General features: G+C 38.4%; 1 protein-coding gene across 1 annotated transcript; it reads left to right on the forward strand.

The window, feature by feature from the left end:
• The first annotated feature begins 479 nt into the window (after positions 1–479).
• Positions 480–9,578, forward strand: LOC149415245 (arrestin domain-containing protein 3-like). Its single transcript, XM_089642833.1, has 7 exons — positions 480–657; positions 1,423–1,554; positions 1,801–1,916; positions 2,971–3,153; positions 6,286–6,471; positions 7,801–7,918; positions 9,124–9,578. The coding sequence occupies exons 1-7, from the start codon at positions 540–542 to the stop codon at positions 9,222–9,224; spliced, it is 954 nt and encodes a 317-aa protein (XP_089498959.1). The 5' UTR covers positions 480–539; the 3' UTR covers positions 9,225–9,578.
• Positions 9,579–27,804: the final 18,226 nt, after the last annotated feature.

Genomic DNA, 27,804 nt, shown 5'->3' on the forward strand with positions numbered 1-27,804 from the left:
TTGAAATCGAACGTTTCTAGACTCTGTTTGTCAAGCGATTTTAATGCCTATTACCTACAATATAAGGTGTAACCAGAATATACACATATTTGGCTTGTAGCTTCCTCTTAAACAGACTGCACTCAGTCTTGCACAGTGCGCGGGAAAGCAACCCTTCTAACAAAATATGCTTCCCGAATACGACGATTAGTTACTTAATTATTTGGTTTTAAGATATGCAGAAATAATGGACGGGGAAGGGAGCATCAGACGAATGTATATCGTGCAGAGGTTGGTTAAAGAAATAGTCTTTAATGTTCTGAAAAGACATACATCAAAACTGTTTAGTCGTTTTCTGTGATTAAAGAGATAAAAATGTGACCGGATAGTATAATAAGACGGCTACTTGGCAGCTCTACTGATAAAACAAACTCAATATAGATAAAGCAGTTATAGATAAAGCAGTTCGCTTTACCAAATTATCAATGATACAGTGACACTAGTGGTGGCTGCCAGTTTGTGCCATCAATAAATTAGTATTTTGTAAAAAAACTTGTAAAATGTCATTCCAAAATTGCAGTCTTGTGTTTAATGATTCGGCGCAAGGAGTGTTTTTTAGTGGACAAACAGTCAATGGGGTGTTTAGCATCAACCAAGCTGAGCCTAAGAGAATTAAGTGTAAGTCATCAAGGTACTTTTATTTCTTATATCCACTCGAACGATTTTGGCATAGAATGGCAAGTTTAGGATCATGTTCCAAATATATATAAAACCTAAAACTACTTGTTATTTTTATATTAACTCCACACAAGGAGCACTGAGGAAAATAATTTCCCTCGGGGACCATGTCATTTTTAAATGCTGTGTGGATGGTCTTTCAGAGGAGAGGAGAGAGTGAATGTTGTAAGAGGGAGGAAACACAGAGGCCGGCAAATCGTTCCACACCCGAGCTGTTGAACTCAAGAACGAGTCGTAGAGACCCGTTCTCATATGACAAATTTCAAACGTTTACAAATGTTGGGTGTGCGTTTGGCGTGCTTCCTGACTATGCACCAGTGCCGAAGGAATGAATAACCATAGTTCCTCGGAGAACAAGGACATCATACCTACTTGACGCCTGTACTCTAAGGATTGCAATTGGTTATTTAGAGAGGGGAATCTATCAAACTATCTCTAAATCTATCGAGTGTTTATGGGATAAACAGTGAAATTTCTGTGGATTAAACATTAGATACTCATTGACTGTAAGCCGCAGTAAGCAGTTCACATGTTTCCACATTAATACCTTGAGGAATGATATTAGTTAAAACCATGTTAAAACAAATGGCCAAATTAAAAACTGAACACCTATCGCTCGAGTGGATATAAATATCAGTGTTGTGCTACTTTGTGTTGCCTGTATTTACTAATTGTGGTTTCTATTGAATTTTGTCAACGAAACAGACATGCTCTTCCAAATCACCGGAGAATCGGGTGTTCAATGGATGGAAAACCGAGAAAATACCATATATTCTGGCAATGAAATATATTTGAAAACAATTCCAATAAATCTAACGGAAGGATACCCTAAACATGGTAACTGCTTTTTAGATAATCACTATAAATGTTTTAGTACGTTTTACAAGTTTGAAACAATATTCTTGATCTCACTTATACAATTTCTATTGATTATTTCGCTATTGCTATGGAGCCTCTCATGACTAAACAGCACAGAATTAAAATAGCCGTTTTTTGTTCCGGAATCTTTCAGGGTTCCAATTAAGGTCCCCCTTTACCTGTAATTTTACCATTTCTGATTAAACAATGCAAATATTTTTGCAGATGGTAACGTGGAAATTCCTTCAGGTCTCAGTTCCTTCAGTTTCTCAGAGCAGCTTCCTCCGACGTTGCCATCGTCTTTTGAAGGTGGCTATGGCAAGATTAGATACTACGTCACAGTGACTTTAGCGAGGTCCCATAAATTAGATAAAACTGCGACATTCCCATTTACAGTCATTTGCACGAGTGATTTAAATGCTGACCCTGCTAATAGTGTAAGTCTTTTTATATAATTCTTCAGGGAGTTTCTTCAAACGCTGTTAATGTTTAACTGTTAAATTGTAAATTTTTATCATTATTATTTATACGAGTTAGCCTTTACTAGGGGCTTTACTGTGGGTAACTCGGTAACTGTCGTATTAGTGAAGGGCAGAAAGCCAGTGGCGGATAAAGGAAAAACTCAAAGGGGGGGGGCGCCAACGACATATTGAGCTACCTTTACTTTTATCGTAATAAAAAAATAAACAAGTCACATGCAATGTTTTACTAAAAATGATTATACACATATACAAGACAATACAATCTTATGAGATAGAAATGTTACAAGTTTGGTTCTCTTCATTAAATCAGAAATCGGACCTATTGTTTCACTACTTATGCATTCTATTAAATTCAGAAACCAAGTTACTTTTATAAACTCTTTTAAAAAATATATTTTAACACTAAAAACATGGGTTACATGTATTCTTATATATTTTTCAATATATCTAGTGCCTGAAAAGGTAGCTATGAGTTTTACTTTGGTTGTACTCGTGCATTAAAATAAATAAATAAAAATGATAAATAAATAATATGTTTCATGTAAAATATTTATTTTTTTAATGTATTAATTTTTTTTTAAGGTGCAAGGTCATTTATTTTTTCTGATTGGTTGATTGAACTCAATTCAAAAGGGAGATGCTTGTAAACTTGGTAAATATAATGGATTTACAATTTTGCAGTTTTAAAATTAGGTGTAATAAATTGGTTTTCATTTCTCATAAGTTTGTACCTAGTATTTCTTTTTTTTTCACATGTTTTCGTAGTTTATTTTTAAAGTGGCGGCTTGCTTAAATATTTCATAGACATTCGATACTAGAAACAATTTAAAGGTGATTTTGATTAAAACACAATATTATACTCATTGAATTGGGACATGAAGAATGTAACAAAGAACTATTGATTTTCTTACAGATTCCACTGAGGGAGGAATCATCACAGGACTACTCTTTCCTGTTATGCAAAAAAGGCTCCCTGCATATGACCGTAGATCTACCGATGGCGGGTTACGTACCCGGACAGCAAGTGCCTGTGACCTGTTCCGTCAGAAACAACAGCAGAATCAAGATTAAGAGCTTCTCCATGTGCATTGAGACGGTGAGAAAACACATACATAGTACTTCTTCATTACTATGGCGTTTATTCAACCAGTGACGAGAAAAGATCTTTTCAATTACACCTTTTTATCTTTATCTTAATTTTAATATTTTCATTGTTGTATATGTCAATTAAGTCGGTTTTTTTCCATTGCACTTCAAAGGAGTGTCTTTTTTCTCTGTTTGGTTTTTCAATTCGAACATTCATGAAGAAGAAAGAATAGGCAAGACGAAACAAGAAGATATAAGAAAAGCCTAGAAGCACGAACAGACAGAAAGAAGTAAGAAAAACCAAGAAAAAAAGCCAGAAAATGCAAGAAGAACAAAAAGAGCCAAAAAATAAGAAGAATTAAGAAAAATCATTCAGAGAAAGAAAAAAAGAAGACACAAGAAGAGACAAAGAACATACAAGAAGAGACAAGAAGAGCAAATAAGAGGCAAGAACAAAAGAAGACATACAAAAAGAAGAAAAAACATTCTCAATCAATTCATTTTGTGTTACCAATCATAAATTCCAATATTGGCTTTTTAGGTTGCGGTGTATACCGGTCGATTAAAATCTCCTTCCCATTCTCAGAGCCACGCGTTCCAAGTCCTGATAAATTAGTGCCACCTGGTGTACCGGTCGCACCGGGACAGAAGTGCTCCTGGCTGTGGTGATACAATCGTATCGTACCGGTTATAGGTTATTAAACTCGTGGACGGCATTGGATGTATCTGCGTCTAGGAAACAGGGGGGTTGGAAATTTAAGTTTTCTATAATTGTTAATACCTTTGAAACTTCTTTGAATACAAATCCAACAATTTTTTTTTACATGACCTCTCACATGAAAACCCCTATATAACAGTTTAAAAGGGTAACTATGTTGCCATCCGGTTGGGCAGCGTTGTGAGGCGTGTTCAAGTAGGGGCTCTAGGAAGCGGGTCTTGAAGAGGCCCGGATTATATGAAGGAGGAAAAACAGATGCCCGTAGTTCCTCAACTCGTAGTAACCTCAACTGTAAATGGGTGTTTCGCTCGTGTTCGTCGAATTTCGGTGCACCGGGGATCAATGCTGCTAGCTCCTTAGAGCAAGGTCCATTAAAATATCTGTAGAACAGATTCATCATGCCTACATTACGTCTGGCGCGAGATTGCAATCAATGGATAGTCAATCAGACAAAACGCTCTCCCTTGCATGAACTCAAGTAGGTGGCTTCCAAAGTCAATTGTTGAGCTTACGTGAGATTTGTACATGGTTAGCAGCTGGTCACTATTGCCGGTCTGACATTACACTGATTCTAAGCATTTAAATGAAGTCTACATTGGGGAGGATGCTTGCATCAAATTTAATCAAACAGTCATTGATTTCTTTCCTTGCCGAAATCATACACGCTTGGGTTTATGAGACGTTGAAACTGAGCAGGTTAGCCTTACCCCAGGCACGAACCTTCTTAATGTGGTGATCATCTTTTTTTTTCAAAACTTCCCAAGCTTTTTGGACGTCATAAACGTCATCCCATTTTCATGTGTTCATTTGTTCCCTTTCCTTTGTGTCCATAAATCAGTGCTTGCTCGAGAAGTTCAAAGGATCTGCAGATCAAAGGAAGTTCACAATTAAATCACTCCAACAGGTACAAGGTTTCTCCATATACGTAAATAAGTTTTCGTTACATCCACATTTATTTGACTATCTGCCAAAAAAAATGTTTTTCATTTATTTTACGTTTTTCGAAATATTTAAGGCTAATAAACTATTAGAACCAGGCCCACACTTTGACATATTTCAAAATATAATTGTACCTCCGTAACGACCAATTTATCATCAAATTGACTTAAAATATTCCAATTTCGGACTCTATTTACTCCAAAATGAAAGCTAGAGTTACGGAAAGCCAAAAACATTAATAGCGCAGTCGTTAACCACCAAATCAACCTAAATAAAAGTCCGATGCTTAGGTTGTTCCCTATTGACAAAGAGCACTCGTTTCCCAACCCACCACCTACTCTTACTACCTCCTCGGCTGGAGCTCAGCCTTATTTTTTGTAACCCTGTATGAAAGCATAATATATTGGAAAGACATCTACTTGTAGATTCTAGATTTTGCCCTGAAGAAGGTATTGATGTAGAAATCCCGGTCAGAATTAAGTATAAAAAAGTAAAGGCGGTGTTTACTTAGTTCTCGTTTTAATCTATACTAGCTTTACCCCGCCACACGTTGCTGTGGCTCAGTCTGTCTGTGCAGATAGAGAAATAATAGCGCGTGTTGCTTTTACGTCCAACAGATGGCGCTTTTTGAAAAAAAGCACAGGTGTCATATATATACAGGGTGTATCGGCAAGTACCCGACAAATTTTAACCAGCTATTCCTCAGCACATTTGGAGTAAAAAATGTTAAGGGCGCTTTGCTGTCCGGTAACATTTTTTTTTCCATTAAAAACAAAAAATAAATAAAAAATCCACACTCCGTCACTGTCATTTACATTGCTTCTCGTGTTCAACAGCTGTTATTGGCAAGTGTGTCAAAAAGTTTCCTCGCTCATTCGTACACACTAAATAATAATAGTTAAAAATGAGACGAATATTGCCGTGCCATTTCGTTGTGATTGTAAAAGCGCGCCAACGTAGGTACGTACGTAGGTACATTATTCAACGAAACTCGAACAAAATATTTCCAGATGGGTTTTCAAACTTTGACCAAGGATAAAACATTGGTGACATGTGGTGAAAATATGAATAGTAAATTTTTTATTAAAAAAAAATGTTACCGGACAACAAAGTGCCCATAACATTTTTTACTCCAAATGTGCTAAGGAATGCTGGTTAAAATTTGTCGGGTACGTGCCGATACACCCTGTATACAATATAGGTATATAAAATCACACGCGTATTCGAATGCAACATTGTGTCAAAATTTAAAAACTATTGGCGAAAAACTTTCGGAGATTAAAGATTTTGAACAAACAAATATTCACCTTTTTATTTATTTGGATTATAATGTCACATCACAAAGTATCTGCATCATATGAACAGTTAAAATGTACATGTATAAAGAATTACAGGTAAGTTTTCTACCAATTCTCCCAAAAGCCTGATATTTTCGAAAGCCGAATAATTTATCTCGCAACATACCTGTTTTATCTTTTTTTACAGATGGTTACCTTTTCGCTTATATCATCGAATGTAGGATGCCGATACGAAAGGTACAAATTGGTGGAATACACTGGGGAAGGAGTGAAAAAAGGAGAAACGAAGCAGTTCCAAGTTGAGCTTTTGATTCCTAGAGCTCCTCCTTCGTCTATCTGCCCATCACTGGTGTCAATCCGGTACTTCGTCAAGGTAGGTATATATCATACAAATTTACCATCACAGAAGGTTTATATGAATGTGTTGTTGTTTTTTTTGCAAATACGTCCATTTGCAAAAAAAACCACATAAATTTTTGAAATAATTTTTAATTTCAACATAATTACTAAATAATCCCACACTAAGAACCAATTTTTAAAACTTAGGTAATTGGAATTTTCGTCAAAAACATCTTGTAAGGATAAAATGCATGCACAGAGCATAAGTACAATTTTATATGAATGGTATTGAAGCCAAATCTAGGGTGAGGGGAAATCGCCTGGCAGCCATCTTGTATGACAAAATTTTGAAATGATTTGTTTGCAAAGTGGTATTTTTTTAAACTATTTTAATTTGATTTTCCTAGTGTAAATGCAATTGAAATTCTCAGGCGGGCTAGAGCAGAGAGAGAACGGCTTAGATTAATAAAAATCAGGAAAATTTCATATGTGGGTCATGTACTTCGAGGGGAGAAGTATCATTTGCTCCAGTTAATATTGAAAGGCAAGATAGAGGGTCGAAGAGGGCCTGGTAGGAGACAAATGTCTTGGCTGCGAAATATACGAGAGTGGACCGGCATTAGAAGTGTGGAGGAGCTATTTCGGGCAGCGCAAGACAAAGAGACATTTTCTAGAATGATCGCCAACGTCCGGGGGACCTGATACGGCACATAAAGAAGAAGAAAGTGTAAATGCAATTTTAACGAGTAATATACGTTTTAAGGTATTTGATGAGACAGGGAATGGAATATATTATTAAAAATTAGGTAGGTTTTGACATTTTTCGTGCATCTTCTCTGTAAGGGCTTATTAGATCAATGGTATAATGTGACATTTGCCGATAGCAATTTTTTTTAAATCAAAGTAAGAACGTAGTTCAAATTTCATACAAAATAGGTTCTTAATTTCGGTTTTTTAAGGAACTATGTTGAAATTTCTACAATTTCTGCGTCTTTAGATTGAAAGGAACTACAAGAATATTTCGCGTAATCTTTATGACAAAATCCATATAGACACACAACGGGATGCACCTGAAAGATTGTCATCTTATCGCGCGTCGTTCTAATGATTATTTGATGTAATTTGTTATTTCCTGTGTCAAGAAAACAGTGAGAATGTTTGGTTCAAAGGTATAAAAAAATTGCAATTGTTTTTAGTAAGAACACTCAAGATTGAAGATAAGATTAAGAGTGCTTTATGAAATCTCGTGTTTCTATTTAAAAAAATAATATTTAGACTAGCCCTTTTGCTTATCTACTTAATCTTATCTTATACCGGCTCATTTTTTGCGTATTTGTATGTTTTAATAATATCATTTTAACAGGTGAGAGCCATAGCCGGTGGAATGCATTCTAACCTCAAATGTCACATCCCAATCAACATAGGAAACGTCCCAGTCTATATGGGTCAGCAAACAGCTCCTCGAGAATATGCTCAAATGGGTAAGGACATTTATTCCGTTCCATACCGATCAGAGGTGGTTCCGGACCTACTCAAGGATAAGGAATTGTCCTTAGTCTTAAAAATAACTACTTTTTCGACATAAGAACTAGAATCGCAGTTAACGAAAAAATCTTTCAGGCGTTCAATCGTCCTTTCTACCAAGCCCGTATTGAAAGAATCGAAAGAATTCAACTAAAAGTTTTTAAGCACATTCAGGCACAAACTTACACTTTACACTTTGCCCAAGCGGACCTAGAAAATCGATCTTTCCGAGCGAATTATTTTAATTATTTCTGATGAACGTTTTACTAAGATCCTAAATGTTTCTCGAGGGATCCCTAGGGAAGAATGTTATTTATATTTAATAATAATAAAAACAGAATCTTATGATTAGAATATTTAATGTAAAACGGTTTGAAAATTTTATAAAACGTTTTTTTACTATAAAATTAGGAGTAAGCACCAGATTTTATTTTTCCAGACAATGAATTAGTAACTTCCCGAAGGATCCCTCTAGAAAAGTTTAAGATTTTATTAATACGTTCATCAGAAATAATTAAAATAAACCCCACGGAAATATCGACTTCCTAGGTATGCTTGGGCAAAGTCGACCGTAAGTCCATCCGTTATATTGGGCCGCTGGTCGAATATTGTTTTTACACGTCTTCATCAGTTTAGTCAAGTTTTTTTTTAAGATTCCCACTTTATTTTAAAAAATTGAAAAATTATCTACTGTGTCCTCTAATTATCAAAGAAAATATAATAAACTTATCTTTATAACGAACCAGCATTAAAGGTATAACAAGTTATAACCAGAAAAAATTAAACACGATAATACTTTTGGCCGTGAAAATCTCAAATCATATCCAATTTTGAGTTTCGATGAATTTTTCGAAAATAGCTAATTTAACATAAACATTTAACAACTTTCGTGACAAAGATGTAATTTCCGGTGGTCGTGAGTTGGAGTGAAAACTACCATTTTGAATCGATCTGTTGCTTTAAATTACTTTAACTATGTTATTGAATAAATATGACAATCCAGGTACGTTCCAAGTCTTCTTCCCTATGACCATCCTCTCCCCACCAACTTCAGCCTTACAACGTACCCATACTTATCTACATGTGTAAACACGCTGGCATTGGGCGGTCAGGATTCTTGTAAAATTTTCGCAAACCTTGATATTTTTGTTTTAAATTCCAGCTTTGCCAACTTACGACGAATCCCAGACATCAATCAAGATGTTTGAGGACGGTGGACCGGCCTTCGCCCCCATATATCCTGTCTTCCAATTCAACATGTAGAAGCCTCTTTGAATCTATTGTACCACCTATACTAATAATTATTGACACTGGCCATTACTTTACATTTGCGCTTAAAGTGATAGAAAGCCCCAAAGAGAATCGTGCGTGCCTAATTGCTAAGGCAATAATTTAAATCCACAAACACCCCAAAAATATTAATAGGGACCACACGGGTAAAAGCTGAGGACGGGTTGTTTCGGAGAATTTGAACAATTCATCCAATTTCAACGCTCATTTTCCAGTTATGCGAAAGATTTTTTCAAATTCTGTTTTTATTTCAGTTCTGTCAAGCAACTAGCCTATAATGATATAATAACAGAACTTGAATAGGACTTTCACAGAACCCGGAAATGAACGTTGAAATTTGATGAATTCTTCAAATTCTCCGAAACAACCCGTCCTTAATAGTTTCTGGTGTCTAGCCCTTATCAGACTGCTACGCCAAAACTAAACGCAGAAAATCACATTAATAGACTTATCAATTCTACATACACTTCGCCGCAATCTACACATATGTCCTAATGTGGACATTGGGCGGTCAGGATTCTTGTAAAATTTTCGCAAACCTTGATATTTTTGTTTTAAATTCCAGCTTTGCCAACTTACGACGAATCCCAGACATCAATCAAGATGTTTGAGGACGGTGGACCGGCCTTCGCCCCCATATATCCTGTCTTCCAATTCAACATGTAGAAGCCTCTTTGAATCTATTGTACCACCTATACTAATAATTATTGACACTGGCCATTACTTTACATTTGCGCTTTAAGTGATAGAAAGCCCCAAAGAGAATCGTGCGTGCCTAATTGCTAAGGCAATAATTTAAATCCACAAACACCCCAAAAATATTAATAGGGACCACACGGGTAAAAGCTGAGGACGGGTTGTTTCGGAGAATTTGAACAATTCATCCAATTTCAACGCTCATTTTCCAGTTATGCGAAAGATTTTTTCAAATTCTGTTTTTATTTCAGTTCTGTCAAGCAACTAGCCTATAATGATATAATAACAGAACTTGAATAGGACTTTCACAGAACCCGGAAATGAACGTTGAAATTTGATGAATTCTTCAAATTCTCCGAAACAGCCCGTCCTTAATAGTTTCTGGTGTCTAGCCCTTATCAGACTGCTACGCCAAAACTAAACGCAGAAAATCACATTAATAGACTTATCAATTCTACATACACTTCGCCGCAATCTACACATATGTCCTAATGTGGACATTGTAACGTCCGAAACATTGGCTAAAGGAGATGAAAGCGCAACACGGCACAGTAACCAAATAATTAATTAATAATCACGTTAATACGAGTATTTCCAACGATTCATAAATTTTACCCGGAGATTACGAAAACTTTACGCGCACGTGAAGTGGAAGAGGAGATTGTGTACACATGTTCTCTAGTCGTTTTTTTTGATGCATCATGGAAGTAGACATAGTTATTTAAACCCAAGTAGAAAAGTTTTTAAATCAGTGTAGAATTTAAAGAAAATAAATAATAGTCTCTGTAAATTTATTGAGGATAACATAATATTATCGGATAACTAATACGGCATCCAAAATGGTAGGAGTACTTCAGACGCCATTGCCGCTCTCACCAAATTCGTTTCTTATAATCCTTACATTTGTCGCAAACCAATTGTTATTTTTCTCGATCTAGCAAAAGCATTTGATACGGTCTCCCACCCCATACTGCTTAAAAAGCTTCGATAGATCGTAATAACAGGTGTAGCCTATTCATGGTTTGAAGACATCCACTCTGATAAAATAAAAATGAGCGAAAAATTAACCATGTGCTTGGGGGTATCTCAAGGCACTGCCTAGGCCCACTTTTATTTCTAAAATACATCAAAACATACACAACCATTAATATTGGAGGAAAGATATTATAATTTGTAGATGATACAGTCTTAATATTTAAAGATGAATCATGACAATCAGTAACCCATAAAACTAATAATAGCCAATAAAAGTAAAAAAATTGGCTAGACACAAACCTTCTTATACTTAATATCTATAAAATACAATACACGATATTTTCTAAACACAAACGTAATGATTTCAATAATTGTTCTAAACCAATCATTCATTCGTGTTCACTCAATCTAAGCACTCGTAAAACTTCACAAAATTTGTAACCTCTGCAATATTTTCTGCTCTATTAGGTCCAATTTAGACTTGGAGACTCTAAGAAGCATCTATTTTCCCTTTTCCAATCCGTAGCAACATATGGTTTTGTGGGATGGGGTAGCTGTGCTGAATCTATTATCAATCCAATTATTACAGTTCAAAAACTAATTTTCAGAATTATATTTAAATGCCTACCCCTCAGAAGAACTATTTGCTAAAATTAATTATCTTAGATATTTGCCAGTTATTTACCAAGAGATAAGCTTGTGCTACATACAGAAAAATAACAATAATAAAGCAAAATAACCAATAAGACATAAATATCAGGGTTGATGTCATCAAACACACACCCACTTTTTATCAAACCTGGGGTGCGTGGTCCCTTAAACTAGAATCACATTCGCTCAGCAACAATTCTGGTTCATCACTTCTAAAATATACAATGCTTTAAACACCAATATAAATTCAATAAATTCCAATATCCCTTTTTACTATCTGTGTTCAACATTGGCTATTTGAAAGGGTACGAGCTTTCTTTAAAAAATACATGAGTTCCCAACACTGTTTTCAAAAAAAGTTTTAACTCTATCATTTATTTTTTTATCGCTAAATTAATTAATACCACAACTAACCCGTGTTAAAGAATAAAAATAATTGTATGAAATAATTTGGTATAATTTTGCATGTATTTTAATCTTACTTTTAATATTTTTATTCCTATTTGTTTTAAAATATCTTTATGTTTATTTCTAATATGGTTTCTATAAAAATAAGTATTTTTTTTTTATTTTACCATAAGTTTCCTTTTCCCTTATGTTTTATTTTTTTTCTCAAAAATATTATTCTGTCATTCTTATATAAATCATGTACGACTACCATAATACGGGTATGAGCCTAATATGGTAGTAGAGAAAATCACCAAAATTGTAATCTCTTAAAATTTATAAAATAAACAAAAAGATCGGGCATTTCTTCTATCTTTAAGTAAAAAACGGATTTAAAATTAAAATTATTTAAATTAAATTAAGCTATAAGTTTCTAATTTTTCCTTATATTTTATAAATCTTATAAAATGGGCCTGTTATATTGTTCCCTCTAATCATCGAAGGAAAGATAGCAGACTATCCATTTTAAATAATAGTAATATCTTGATTAGTTCAATAACCATTTACTTATCATATTGCGTATTACCTGTACATTATTTGTTAAAGGTGATAAAAAAAATTGCTTTGATTTACTATGAAATTTTCTAAAATTTGACAACCTCTGTTCCAAAGATTATTTTCTGCAAACAGTGGTCGTGGGTTGGTACTTGGTATTGTCAAATCAGTCTATTTATAATAAACCCACACAGGAGGCCCTGACAAAAATAATTTCCCTCAAGGTATTTGTCATCTTTGGGGGTGCTGTGTGGAATAGGAAGTTCTGGGAAAGAAAAGGTATGAGGGATGTGTAGGAATATAGTGATCCATTTGTGCAGAAGTGACGGAATGATATATCTCTACAGTTGAGTCAAGAGAGACTAGTCGGAGGGGTCAAGAGATCTCCCTAAGCCAGCCTCTCCCGATCTGGCACGCCACGCAGTTAGTGGGCAGACGTATCATGAACACACCTCACCCGATGATCCCGGGAACCCCTGCTAAATCACCAAACGTAGCGAACCACTTGGGATGTTTGGTCGATGTTTACCATCCGCCACTGAAAGCATGCATTTCTAACATCAAACCAATTCCCATTGCAAAAGGGTTGATTCTTCAGATTGATTGGTCATTCTTGGATACTGATGGTGATATTAATATACACCTTATTGTTAATTCTTTAAAAATAAGGAAATTAAAGCAGAGTCCATATGAAGTTCAGTATCCAAGTTGAGAACGGTCCATAGTATAGCAAAGGAGAAGAACCTTTCAGGTTTTTAGCCTAGTCATTATTTTTAGTAAAGCTTATTTGTTTACATTTGTCGTAACTTAGATTTTTTTCATTGCAAAACACTTTAAATTCATCAATCAATTAATCAATCATTTTAATTACTGCAACCAATAAAAGCAACCACGAGTGAACTATAAACTAAAATAACGTGAATTGAAAGTATTATGTAGTTTTTTATATACCCTACGAGTAAATATATACCCTACGAGTAAAGTATTTGACGGCCGGCATAGTCCAGTGGTAACGCATTGGACTGCCATTCCGAAGGTCGCGGGTTCGAACCCGGCGTGCGCAAATAAATTTTATTTGATTAATTTGTGTTATTTCACAATTAATTAATTAAAATAATATATAGTATATTTGCGGCACGTTCCAGAGTGGAAGATACTACCAGTATCGCCCTGGTGTAAGAACACCATTCAGAATTGAAACGTTGCTCCAAATGGCTTAAGCCGTGTTTAGTGACTAGATCTGAATAGCCAGGTATTTCCCCACCTTCCTCTTTCCCTTCCCCACTTACCTTCAGCCTCACAACATCCCCCAATTGGGGATGCCATAGCCTCACTGGCTCCAGACGGGAGCAGTTGGGGCTCTTGTGAGGTATTGACTATAAAAAAAAAAATAATAAATAAAAAAAATATTTTCAGTGTTACTGGTTTGCAACAAACATGAATAATTGTATGCGTATTCGAATGTACAGTGTACATACTTATTTTACATTTGAAACTTTGCTTTATTTACAATATATATATTTTTTTTTTTTGCAATTATTTTTTATTTTTAATAATATGTTTACATGGTACATAATTCATTTTACATCTCGGGTCTTTTTACTACTCTTCCATTGAAAGCATTTGCTTGTGTATGGAAGGGGAGTGTACATAATTTTTGTTGTTAGTTAGTACTTAAATAATTCATTGTACATAAATGTATGTTTGCTGTAGTATTTTTTTGATATTAGTGAAGGATAATATATTAATATATTAAATTTAAAAAAAGAAAGGAAGATATGGAAAACTAAGGATATTTGTGAGATTAATTAAGTGACAGTAGTTTTTTTTTTTCAGAATATTTTTAAAGTGTCTCTTGACAGAGAGCAGTATTTGGGTTTTATCATTAATGCTTCTGATTTCTTCTGGTAGACGATTGAAAAAAGTTCTTCCCTGGTAAGTATAATGATGTTGTGCAAAAGACGTATTTAGTTTTGGGCATAGAAAAACATGTCTAAGTCGCGTTCTGTTTTCATTTAAAAATTGATATTTATCTTTTTCTTTTATAATTTGGATTAGTGAGTTTTTAATATATAGGTCTTTAAATGTAGGTACTTGAAATTCTTCAAACAGGCGTTCTGTTGGGTAGTCAAAGGATTTTTTTAATATAATTTTAATAATTGTTCTTTGTATAATTTCAATTGGAAGAAGGTTACATTTATACGCGGATCCCCAACTAATAATTTCAGTTTGGTAGGCGGGAATGGGTACCGCCGCCCTGGGAACCATTTATTGGATGACCAACACCTCTGCCACAGGTCACCCCAAGTGGTTCGCTACGTTTGGTGACTTAGCAAGGGTGCCCGGGTTCATGGGTTAAGGTTTGCCCAGGTCTTGGTGGCGGGTGCGTCGGCCCACCTTCTGCGTGGCGGGCCGGTTGGGAGATGCTGGTTGAGGGAGACCCTTTACAACCGGTTACCGCTGTCCGGGCCGCTCGATAGTACAGGGGCCCGACCCTCAGGCTCACGACTAAGGGTGGGCTGCCCCATCAGCGAGTGTAAAAACCCCGCCACTGCTGTTGTGCCGGTTCGTGGTTCGTTCAGGAGATGCCCTCCATCGCTCCAGCAACTACACCCAACGCTGAGAATAAGAAGCGTGTACGCTACAGCGACTCTCCGGGGAACCAGGAGTTCAAGGCTATTCCAGCCCTGGAGAAGTGCCAGAAAATCAGATTGATTCTCATGGACGGCCCTAATAAGCTAAATAAAACTGACAAAAGTCTGCTCAACACCACCCTTGACGACTTGATGTCAGACATCACGAGATTGATGCTCGAGCTTAATACACTTGCAACAAGAAGCACCACCATAGAGGAAATGCTCAGTGCGCAATCGGCTCTATCGTCTAAATTGGACCTGGCTATTAAAACTCGCCCAGCCTATTCGACGCATCCCATTGCCAAGGAGACATTGTCTTATGCAAATGCCGCGGCAGGCATGCCAGCGTCAAAAAAAATAGTCATCAACGGTTTCGAGCGACCGATTCCAAAAAAGCCACTTACTTTCTTGGTGTATCCAGAGGCTCCAGAAGGCAAAACCTCGGAACAAACTCAGAAAGTCCTGGAGAAGATCCTTAACCCCAAGAAGGACGAGTTCCAAATTGTCCGATCTAGGAAAATTAAAGGAGCGGGAATGGCCTTTCAAGCCAAGGACTCTAAGGATCTTGAGAACATAAAAAAAGCTGAAGCGAAACTTACTGCAAACGGCCTGAAGATGATCAATCCCTTGGGCCGTCTTCCTAAAATAGTTATTTACAATGTGCCAAAAGGCGAACAATCCGCGGATCAGGATTTATTTAATGAGATCTTCTCCAATAATCTATCCGGCCAGACCACATTGTCTTTGGAAGATCACCTTCGGACTATGCGGCGAGTATCGCTTTTTGGCAAGCGCGACACTCCTACCATGAACATGGTTGTGACATGTCATCCAGCTGCCCGTAAGGTCTTACTAGACAGCGGAATGTGCTTCCTTGGGTGGAATGCCTGTCGGACTCGGGACTACACTGGTGCCACCAGATGTTTCAAATGTCAGCAATATGGCCATATTTCCAAGTCATGCTCTCAGGAAAATGAAACTTGTCGCCACTGCGCCGCTTTGGGGCACACTCATGAGGATTGCCCCAAGAAGGCACTTCCCGCTGTCTGTGCTACCTGCACTCGCTTTAGAAAGCCTGCCAATCATCCTACAGGGGACAGGGATTGTCCTGCTCACCTGGCTGCCATTAATGCTCAAGTCCGCATGACCGATTATGGCTCCTCATAATTTACTCTCCCTAGGTCAGATTAACTTGCAGCGATCCCGGTTGGCCACCCTGGACGCGCAGCGGGTCATGTCTGACCTCAACATTGACATTTTGCTTATTCAGGAGCAGTACACCAGGGAAGGTAAGACTCCAATTGAATTTCCGGGAAAGGTACTCGAAGTCGGCTCATCTCCAGGGGCGGGTGTTCTGGTCAATACATCATTGATCAGCCCCCTCCTTCTGGCTGGGCTGTCTAATGAGTACCAAACCTGTGTATGTATTAAATTTGCTGATACTGAGATCTATCTGATCTCAGTCTATTTTAAATGGGGGAACCCGGTAGGACCACATATCCTGAGTCTGACGCGCGCCCTAAACGCGCTTAAAGGTCGTAACGTAGTTATCGGAGGGGACTTTAACGCTCGCTCTCCTCTTTGGTTTGACAATACTAAAACCCATTCAGTACGATCACGGACTGACGCCGTCGAAGACCTGATTGCTGCGCAAGGCCTTTGTATCGTTAACGAACAGAGTTCGTTCTCTACCTTTTCAAACACACTAGGAGAGAGCAACATTGATTTAACTCTTTGCTCTGGATCAGTTGCGGCCAGGATATCTAAATGGAGGGTCCATGAATGCGCAATAGTTTCGGATCATAGATTAATCACATTTACAATAGGTGTTAAGAAAACTGAAACTCCGAGATCCTCCTGGAATTTCAACACCTCAAGGGCGAATTGGGATAACTTTGGGGAGGCGCTACGAGATACATTAAGGGATTTTCATCACGTAGCAGCTAATGATCCGGACAATTTGGGGAACTTTTTCAATTCGGCCGTTGTATCTGCGGCTAATTCTTCTCTGGGCAGATCAAACCCAAAGACGAAAATTAGAACGCCGTGGTGGTCACCTGAGCTGACTTCGCTAAAGGGGGCCTATAAAGGAGCCTATAGGGCCTTGGGACTGTCCAGGAGGGGATGCTGTACGGAGGAGGAGACAGCTACCCTCCAGGCCGCTCTCAGGAGATCCAGGGCAACTTTCAAACATGCGGTTCTCCTTGCGAAACGAGCTGCCTGGCATAATTGGGTTAAAGATGTGGGCAACGCCAACCCGTGGGAAATCCACAGCGCAATTGAAAAATCCGTCAAGGGTTCGGATCGGTTTTTGTCTAGTCTAATTGGGAATATTGATGGGAGGGACGCTGAGACTGTGGACGTGGCCTCTACTCTCAACACACTTTTGGGCAAGTTAGTCCCTGTAGAGTCAGTAATTGGGGAAAGTGACCACCAAAAACAGATTAGAAATCTGGCACGGCTTCCACCCAGAGACCTCGCCCAAGAGGATAGAATCACTCCTGTCACTAGAGCTGAAATTGGTGCTATAATTAAGGGTTTGGGTCCAAAGAAGGCACCAGGGCATGACAGACTTAATGGCGAGATAGTGAAGCATGTCTGGGTCCACGCTAAAGAGGAGCTCTTTCAAGTGATGGAATCGTGCCTGAGAAGAGGAATTTTCCCTTCTGAATGGAAGAGGGGCGTGCTCAGGATTATACCTAAAGGGAACGGCAAACCACTCAACGACGTAAAGGCTTATCGCCCGATAACCTTGCTCCCAATCCTCGGCAAGATCCTGGAAATACTAATTCGGCAGCGACTTCGCAGTACACTTTCACCGTCCAGTGAACTTCAATTTGGTTTCGTCCCGGGTAAATCCACCGTGCACGCCATTTCGTTTGCGCTTAACTGGGTGAAGGTCTGCACAAAGAGGTATGTTGTAGCAATCTTCTTAGATATAACTGGTGCCTTCGACTTCGCGTGGTGGGACATGATACGCACAAAGGTTAAAAGTAGGAATTGTCCAAAACGCCTGTTCAAATCGGTTGACAACTACCTGTCGGGACGAACCGTTTCGATAACCCACGGTGATTTTACTATAGAACGCGAAGTAAATATGGGCTGTCCCCAGGGCTCCGTTCTGGCACCGGATTTTTGGAATATAACCTTTGATGACTCCTCTAGGTTACCCTTGCCTGAAGGATGTATCATGATTGACTACGCGGATGATAAGATGTATCTTGTCTCGGGGAACAGCAGAAAGGAAATTGAAGAAAAGGCTGGTGATGGTTTGAACACCCTCCTTAAATGGGGGGAGAGGAATAAGATGACCTTCGCTCCCCACAAGACAATGGGTCTCCTGATGAAGGGCTCTCTCAGTAGAAAAAGAAACCCTACCATCCGGATGGGAGACACCAACATCAAATTTGCAGACACGGTCAAGTACCTAGGTGTAACACTCGATCGATCGTCCTCATTTCTGGCTCATGTTAAAGATGTTTCAAGCAAGGCTCAGGCGCTGTTCCTAAAGCTGAGGAGACTCTCCACCGCTGAATGGGGACTACGCAGTCCGGCACTACGTGCTCTGTACAGGGGCGTATACGTTGCGCAAGTTTCGTATGCTGCCTCTGTTTGGGAGCACCGCCTGGATAACTGCCTTATACTCCTCGCTCTTACTAGGGGCCAGCGAACTTCTTTGCTGGCACTATCTGGCGCATACCGTACTGTTGCTTCGGACGCTTTGCCAGTTTTGGCCGGCATTTTGCCAATCGATCTGGAGGTTAGGGAAGTCTTAACCAAGCAGAGACTTTCCAGAGGATCCCCGGCAACCCATCTTGGTGTCGTTCTGACACCAGGTGGACCGGGAACTCTCCCTGGACTGCTTCGGACGATGAGGGACCTTTCGCTCAAAGAGTGGCAGGTCCGTTGGGATAGGTCGAGCATGGGAAGATGGACCTTTTCCTTCTTCCCATCAGTTAAACTCAGAATGGAAGGGGCCTTCCTCAAACTGGACCATCACATGACGCAGCTCCTCTCAGGACATGGGGAATTCAGGGGGAGGCTTCATAGCCTTGCCCTGTCTACCCATCCCAATTGCGCTTGTGGCAATACTTACCAGTCGGCCGAGCACATTCTGTGGCACTGTGAGATCTTGAAGGATGCCAGAGACGAAATGATAGAAGGTCTGAATGTCCCCATTAGACCGGTGTGGAACACCGATCTTGTTTCTAACAGAGTTAATTTCGAATGTCTGAGGAAGTTTACTAGGATCTGGGTTGAGAGATGGTCTGTGCTTAGAGTCGCTGACTAGTGTGATAACTGAGAACCCCTGGTGTATTGCTCCTGCTCCATGACTAATTCTTTTATAATTCTCCGATTATTGTTTATGCATTCTGTTCTTCTTATTTTGATTATTTATCTTTCCTTACTGTACCAGCTGCTGCAGATGAATTTCTTTCGTTTACATATCTTTTAAATAACTTGTATCCTATTTTCAGTTTTCTTTTCTTATGTTTTGTGTCTAAGGTAGACACACTGTCCTTTTTACAGACATTGCAGACACTCTTTATATATCTTTGCTTAGCTAATTATCTCTTTTACTTTGTCTTTTATCTTACACTTCACATACTGTCCTCTTTACAGACCATGCAAATGTTATTTTTATGCTTTCTACTTTTGTTTTACTTAATCTACCGATGTTCTTAAGTGGCACTTTTGGATTGTTTATTGTTTTTCTTTTTCTCTTTTCTTTTCTCGTCTTTTTTATATGCATTTTTTTTTGGTTTTCTTTCTTTTTTTCAGTAACGGCAACGAGTTTACAGGCTAGAACTGAACTCCGTTGTTTGTTTTGTATTGTTTACTTTTCCCCAATAGGGGTTGGACAACGGGCCTCGTCCCCGCATGCACTGCTGGAGCTTCTTTTAATTTCTTGTTTTTACCGAGGGACTCCGCCAATCACCTGCGCCACCCCTGAGGAGCGTTGGTGGTCAGAGGGGTGACTGTGCGGATTGGGGTAACCTCCACCCTGCCTCCGACCTCCTGACGCTTCTTTCCCCTAGGTTCTTTAGGGTTTATCCCTCTTTTTCCCATACTTATCTTCAGGGCACCACCGGGTGGTCGGCTAAGGGGTGTGGAAGTCCTGACCTGCACCAGTCACCCCAACCACCACCAATCTCTCAACAGGACTGCCAGACGTGGCTCGGCGAAACTCCCCCGTCACTCTATTATTTCACTTTGTTCTTTTTTGTGCTTACAGGTACTGGAGTGTGGGTTCCCTCCACCAACTATTTACCTGACACTTGTTACTTGATTGTTTGATGCTTATTGTTCTGTGTTGTCCTTGGATTAATACCTGTAAGCGCTCGCATACCGCTTCCTAACACCGTATGCGGGGACATTGAAGGTCTAGCTTCATTTATATACTTTGTAGAGCCGTTTATTCAAAAATTAGATTCATGCGAGAGCTCCGAAGGGGTGACCATAAGTCACCTATACCGGGGTGGGACAGGGCGGGTGTAACCTTCAATGTGCCGGTTCGTGACCGGAGGGGACCCAGCAGCAGCGTTTGGGGCGCATTGGATGCCCTCTCCAGCCGGACTCTCCCAGCCTATCGCCTAGCACCGCAGTGGGTGGGCTGGAACCAAACGCTCATCACTCCTGGACAGCCTGAACCCCATATTCCTACCCACCCCTCACACCTTTCCATTCCAGACCTTCCTTTCACTTCATACCCTTAAAAAAAAAAAAAAAAAAAAAAAAATGAAAATCATGAATATACATAAAAACAAACATAACATCTTTACAGCGGCGAGTAGCAGGCGTCCCCGGTGCGGGCCAAAACTGTTGGTAAATTTTGCCAACATTCGCGGCCTGCACACAAATTTAAATTCCGTCCATCACCATCTTTTGTCCCAACGTCCCAACCTTCTTTTCCTATCCGAAACTCAGATAGCCGAGCCGCCAGACTCCTCCTATCTGGACTGCCCGGGCTTTACCCTCGCAAGCAAATTCCGACTGAAAGGAGGAGTCTGCCTCTATAGTCGAACTGACGTCAACTGTGTGCGACTATTGAGTCTGGAAAACTCCAGATTCGACGTAATGTGGGTGCGCGTCAATCTTGCCAGTACGGAAAGATTCTACGCATGTCTATACCGCTCACCGAACCATAGCGAATCAGACACTTCCGAGCTCTTCAAACATTTGAGCGATACTATTGATGATCTCTTGCCCCGCTACCCTTCGGCCGAGTTTGTTGTTCTGGGGGACTTCAACGTTCATAACGAACCATGGTTGAAGTTCTCAGGCCCAACGGACTCGGCTGGCCGACAGGCGGAATCCTTTGCCATTTGCTACGGATTAGAGCAATTGGTTCAGGAGCCTACAAGGGTTCCTGATGTCCAGACTCACCGCTCCAATCTGTTAGACCTATTCTTAACTACTGTGCCACACGGTTATAAGATTGACGTCACAGCGCCTCTGGGATCATCTGACCACTGCCTAGTGACGACATCAATCCCCGTTAGCCTCAGACCAACCAATGAGAGGCTGAGGAGAAAAGTGTGGCACTATAGGTCAGCAGATTGGTTCGGTATGCGGGCCCATTTCAATGCTTTTCCGTGGTCAGCTGTTTGTTTTCGGACTTCGGACCCTTCAAGATGTGCCCAGGAGATTGGTGAAGTCATCAAATCGGCGATGGATGGCTTCATACAATCGACTACTAAAGAAACTGGTGTGGGCTCAAAGCCGTGGTTCAGTCGACAATGCTCCGAAGCAGTTCGACGAAAAAACGCGGCTTACCGAGCCTACAACACATCTCGAACGCCCGAAAGCAGATCAGCATACAACAAATCGGCAAAGGAATGCAAGAGAATCATCAATAGGTCAAAATTCGAACACGACCTGCAGATCAGCAAAAAGCTGGCTGCCTGCCCGCATGGCAGCAGAGCATTCTGGTCGCTTGCGGGCTCAATAGGTCGAAATTTTTGCAAACCCAGTTTGCCACCTCTTACCAGACCTGACGGCTCACTAGCAAACACCGCCACCGAAAAGGCAAACCTTTTAGGGAAAATGTTTGCGAAAAACTCGACCCTCGACGACGGGGGTGCTGTTCCGCCGTCGGTTCCTCACTGCGGCTTCTATATGAAAAAGCTGAGGATCCGGCATCGGGATGTACTCCACGTCATACGGGGGCTCGATGTTAACAAAGCTAGTGGACCTGATGGAATACCTGCCCTGGTATTGCAGAGGTGTGCTGCGGAAATAGTTCCAGTTTTGACAAAGCTCTTCAAAATGTCCCTGAAGTGTGGCACTGTGCCCTCTGGTTGGAAAAAAGCGGTAATTCACCCTATTCCCAAGAAAGGTGACCGCTCCAACCCGGCCAACTACCGCCCCATAGCGATCACATCAGTTCTGTCCAAAGTGATGGAACGTGTGATCAACGACAAACTGCTCACATACCTCGAGAAGAACAAAATTATCAACGACCGTCAATACGGATTCCGGCGGAACCGCTCGTGCGGTGATCTTCTCGCGTATGTGACGCATGTTTGGGGGCGGTGCCTGGAACGTCACGGTGAGACCCAAACGGTCGCACTAGACATATCCAAGGCCTTTGACCGGGTCTGGCACCGAGGACTTGTCAACAAATTGCATTCTTACGGACTTCCCGCATCCCTGTGTACGTGGATTGCTGACTTTTTAAGGGATAGGTCGATTCAGGCGGTTGCTGACGGTTTCACCTCTTCCTCGCACTCCATAAATGCTGGCGTCCCACAGGGATCGGTTCTGTCTCCGACTTTGTTTTTGTTGCACATCAATGACCTTTTGACATGTGCACCGATTCATTGTTACGCGGATGACAGTACAGTTCATGATAGCTTTTTGTTTGACAAGCCCCCAAAGGGCACACAAACTCCAACGGCTCGGAGGGCTTTGAAGCAGAGAATGGACGGTTATCTCGAGAGTATTTCCTCCTGGGGTAAAAATAATCTCGTCGAATTTAATGTTTCAAAGACCCAATCCTGTCTGATTACGTCTAAAAGGGATCCAAATGATAATCTAGTCTCCTTCAACGGAAGCAATCTTCCGAACAGGCCTTCCATTGATATGCTTGGTGTAACTATAAGTGACCAGCTCAGGTACGGGGGCTCCATCGAAGCTAGAGTAAAGTTGGCCTCTCAGAAGCTGGGCGTACTGTACAGGGCCCGCAGATACTTTAATAGTACACAACTGCTCACCCTGTACAAATCGCAAGTGCGCCCTACTGTCGAATTTGGCAGCCATCTCTGGTCTGGAGCCCCAAAATACCTGAAAAAAACCCTTGACTCTGTGCAGAAACGGGCGGTCCGTTTGATAGATTCCCCAATCTTAACAAACGGACTGCAATCTTTAGAGCACAGGCGTCAGGTAGGTATGCTGTCCTTGTTCTATCGGTATTACAATGGAAGATGCTCTGAGGAACTAGCGTCATTGATCCCTTCGGCACCGGTGCGTAGTCGGGATACACGCCAAACGCGCGCCCAACATTTGTACACAGTTGACACTTGTCACATGAGAACGGGTCGCTTCTATGATTCGTTCTTAAGTTCAACAGCTCGGCTGTGGAACGAACTGCCGGCCTCTGTGTTTCCTCCCTCCTACAACATGGGACTCTTCAAGACCCATGTTCACTCCTTCCTCTCCACAAAAAGACCCTCCACACAGCATCCCCAAAGATGACATAGGCCCTGAGGGAAATTATTTTCTTCAGGGCCTCCTGTGTGGAGTAAATATAAAAAAAAAAAAAAATAAAAAAAAAAAAATAATAGCGTATTATAAAGTGGATTGAACTAAGGCATAGTAAATTAAATATAGATTTTTTATCGACAGAAAGTTTCTAATTCTTAAAAATATATATATTAATTTTCTAATTTTGTTTACTACTTGACTTATTTGTTCCTTCCATTTCAGATTTTTATCAATAATTACTCCTAGATATTTAATTTTATTTGTTGTTTTTAGTACTGTACAGTTTGATTTGCAATAGTTTTGGCTGTGAATCTTAGTATTATTATGTATGACAATGTTAAAATTTTTAGGAGTATCATTTGTATGGATTGCAAATGGAATTACAAATGTCTTTTCATTATTAAGTGACAGTAAATTAGTATCGAAAATTCTTGAGCGTGTTGATGTCTTCTGTGGCCTTTAATTCTACTTTTTCCCAAGTCTTATCACTTATTATTAATACTGTATCATCAGCGTATGACGTAATTTGACCATGTAAAGGTTGAAAAAATATATCGTTTACATATATAGTAAATAGAATTGGTCCAAGCACTGTACCTTGGGGGATTCCAAAGCTTGTAATCTCTTGATCACTATTAACACGATTGATTTTTACTACTTGAGGACGGTTTTTTAAGTAGTCGGTGATCCATTTAATCGCGTTGCCTTTTATGCCGATATTATTCATTTTTTTTAATAGCATCTCATGGGATATGCTATCGAATGCCTTTCTAAGGTCAATAAATATACCCGCACATTTTTTACCTTTATCTAATGATTCGTAAATGTATGAAGTTACGTTAGCAATAGCATCTTGTGTGCTGAGAGATTTTATAAAACCAAACTGGTTTTTGTGTAATATTTTATTATTATCTAGAAAATTTACCAATTGTTTTTTTACTATTTTTTCAAAGATCTTTCCTATATTAGAAATTAGACATATTGGGCGATAATTCGTTGCTTGATGTGGATCTCCAGATTTGTAAAATGGCTGAGATTATTGTGGTTTTGTAGTTCATTGGAAAAATTCCATTTGTTAAACTTAGGTTTATTAAATGAGTGATAGGTTTTATTAAGTGAGGTTTCATAGTTTTTAACATGTGTGTTGTAATAGAATCAAAACCGGGAGACGAACCTCCTTTCATATTTTCTATTATTTTCGAAATTTCACATTCTGTTGTTGTTTCAAACATTGAAAGTATATTACGTTTCTGTATATTTTTATTTTTATGGTTTTCTTGGTTTAAAGGCTTATGAATATTTTTCGCAAGATTTTTCCCAACATTTGCAAAGAAGGAATTAAATATGTTTGCACATTGTTTAGGCTGTATATTGGCATCTATAATTTTTTTATCATGTTCAATGTACTTAATGTTTTGTGTTTTTTTATATTTTCTATGGCGAAATTAACAGTTTTCCACATTTGTTTATGGTTATTTTCTGAAGATAATTTTTTATTTTTAAAATACTCTTCTTTACTTTTTTAATATAAGATGTTAATTTATTTTTATATTTTTTATAGAAAATATATGCTTTTTCATCTTAGGGATTTTTTAAAGTTATTTTGTAAAGTTTTTCTTTATTTCTGATAGATATAATAAGTCCTTTGGTAATCCAGGGCTTTAAACATCTTAATTTGGATTTTATGTGTGTTGTTATTTCAGTTGTCGAATTTTTAATGTGTTGAGACATAATATTTTCGAAGTTAGTCGAACAAATTTCAGTATCATCACTGTTTAAAACATTATTCCAACCCTCCTTTTTTAATTTTTCAGAGAGAATAGTCATATCTATTATTGATTTTTTGGTTATTAAATTATGTTTTTTATGTTTAATATTATTATTATACAGTAGTAAGCATGAGTGATGATCAGTTATGTTAGTTTTCCAAACAATTGATTTTATTTTGTGAAGATCTTTAATGTTTACATTTGTCCAAATGTGGTCTAAACAAGATGGAGTATGTTCTTTTATTTCCCTAGTATTTTTATTTACGCAAGATATAAAATTTTGTTCAGTCATACAATTGATGTAATCATTTTTGTTATTATTTTCTATTTTTTCATTAATATTAACGTTAAAATCTCCTACGACGAAGCAAAGTTTATTTTTTAATTTTAATAATATGTATTTGAGGTCATTTATAAACGTAATAATACTCGAGCCATGCGTTCTATAGATAGCTATTAGATAGTATATTGATTTGCCGAGTTTGAAATGTACTTCGATGCAGTTTACTAAGTGTATTGGATGTTCTATTATGTTAACAATACTAAATTTTTTGCTTGCAAATATTATTATTCCCGAATTTTCATTGATGTCTACTTTGGTAGAAATATAGTTGTACTCAGGTAAGTCATAAGACGGTGACTCAGCGTTCGTAAATGTTTCGGATAACACTATAAAGTCCGGTTTTTTAATTAAATTATTTATTTTTAGAATTAATTCATCTAAGTTTTTTTGAATTGAACGGATGTTTATGTGCATAATAATTATATCATTGATGTTTTTAGAAATAATTTTGTTACACGAATCGGTACATATACATTCATATTCTTGAATTTTAATATTCAACTCTAATTCGTTACTTAAGAAATCATCCATTTAATGCGTTTTCGGTTGTATTTTACAAAATTATTTATACATTTTTTATTCAATGTCGTAGTTAATTCTTTCTTTGGCTAATTTAAGCATGTAAGATCGGAACTTACATGTTTCGCTGTTTGTTCGGTGGTCTACTTCATTCATTTTTCTGTTCAAGGAGTTTATTTCTTTCTTCTTGCTAGCTGAGTTGCAGTTAGCGCATTTGGGTGGCAGTTCCAGGGATTTACACTCGGAGATGGGATGATCTTCTGAACAGTGCTTGCATGTTGGTTTATTCATTCTATTGTAGCATTTTTGTGCTGTGTGTCCAAAGCTTTGACAGTGGAAACATTGGGTAAGAGGACTGCAGTCTTCTACATAGATTCTCATGAATCCTAGATGAATTTTTTTTTTATTAATAAGATGTAGTCTCATTTCGGGATTTGTTTGTAGTATTAAGTTTTTGCTGTTAGTTTTTTTGTTTGTAATGATGGCCTTAACTTGTAATATTTCTTTGTCTTGGTATTTTGCACATATCATTTTGATGTCGTTGTTTTGTTCAATGATGTCTTCTAAGAATTTTTTTTCGGTATAGTCTTTGTCAAGACCTTTGAATATTACGCATGGATCCGTTTTCAGAAGTACCTCCGCTATTATGGTTTTGTCGACTTCATTTATCTTATCTTTTAATTTTTTTGCGTCTTCTTTTTCTGGGCATGTTATTATAAGGTTTTTTTTTGTTTTTTTTTAATTTCGCATACTCGAATTCCCAACTGTGATATTTTAATCTTTTGTATTTTCTCTTTTATTTTTTCAGTGTCTTCTTCTTTTAAGCTTTTAATTATTATAGGAAATCGTTTTTCTTGCGTTTGTGATATTAAGTTTTTTACTGCAGAAGAGTATGAAAATGGGTATTTTTGTGCTTGGTTTTTTTCTTGAATATCACACTTTTCTTGTAATTTAGCTAATTATATTGCCATGTGCGATATCATTTCCATGATGTTATTTATTTCTTTCATCATTTTTGATTTGGTTTCTTTGGTAAGTTTATTTTCTTCTATGATTGTATGTAAGTCAATTATGTTTTGTTTCGCCTTTGTTATGAAGGCATGCGGATCAACCGCTTCCTCCATTTTTCCAGGTTAAAAAATATATATTTTCCGTAAATTTGTGTATTTATATAATTTGTCTTGGTTTGAAGGTGTTATTTTATTTATTCACCGCTTACGGCGCTCACTCGCGTCCAACACCGTTGGAGGTTTGGGCGACACTGTACATATCAGGTGTTATTATTTGGAATCGATGTTAATAAGTATTAGCATTTA

The sequence above is a fragment of the Hesperophylax consimilis genome, chromosome 18, assembly GCF_061612785.1.
Source record: "Hesperophylax consimilis isolate HC1 chromosome 18, BYU_Hcon_1.0, whole genome shotgun sequence".
In the NCBI taxonomy this organism is placed as follows: Eukaryota; Metazoa; Arthropoda; class Insecta; order Trichoptera; family Limnephilidae; genus Hesperophylax; species Hesperophylax consimilis.

Excerpts from the sequence above, each read along its gene's own strand:
- LOC149415245 (XM_089642833.1), top strand. The coding sequence starts at position 540 with ATGTCATTCCAAAATTGCAGTCTTGTGTTTAATGATTCGGCGCAAGGA. Across the intron at positions 658-1,422 it reads TGAGCCTAAGAGAATTAAGT|ACATGCTCTTCCAAATCACC; the intron begins GTAAGTCATCAA and ends TCAACGAAACAG. Across the intron at positions 3,154-6,285 it reads TCTCCATGTGCATTGAGACG|ATGGTTACCTTTTCGCTTAT; the intron begins GTGAGAAAACAC and ends CTTTTTTTACAG.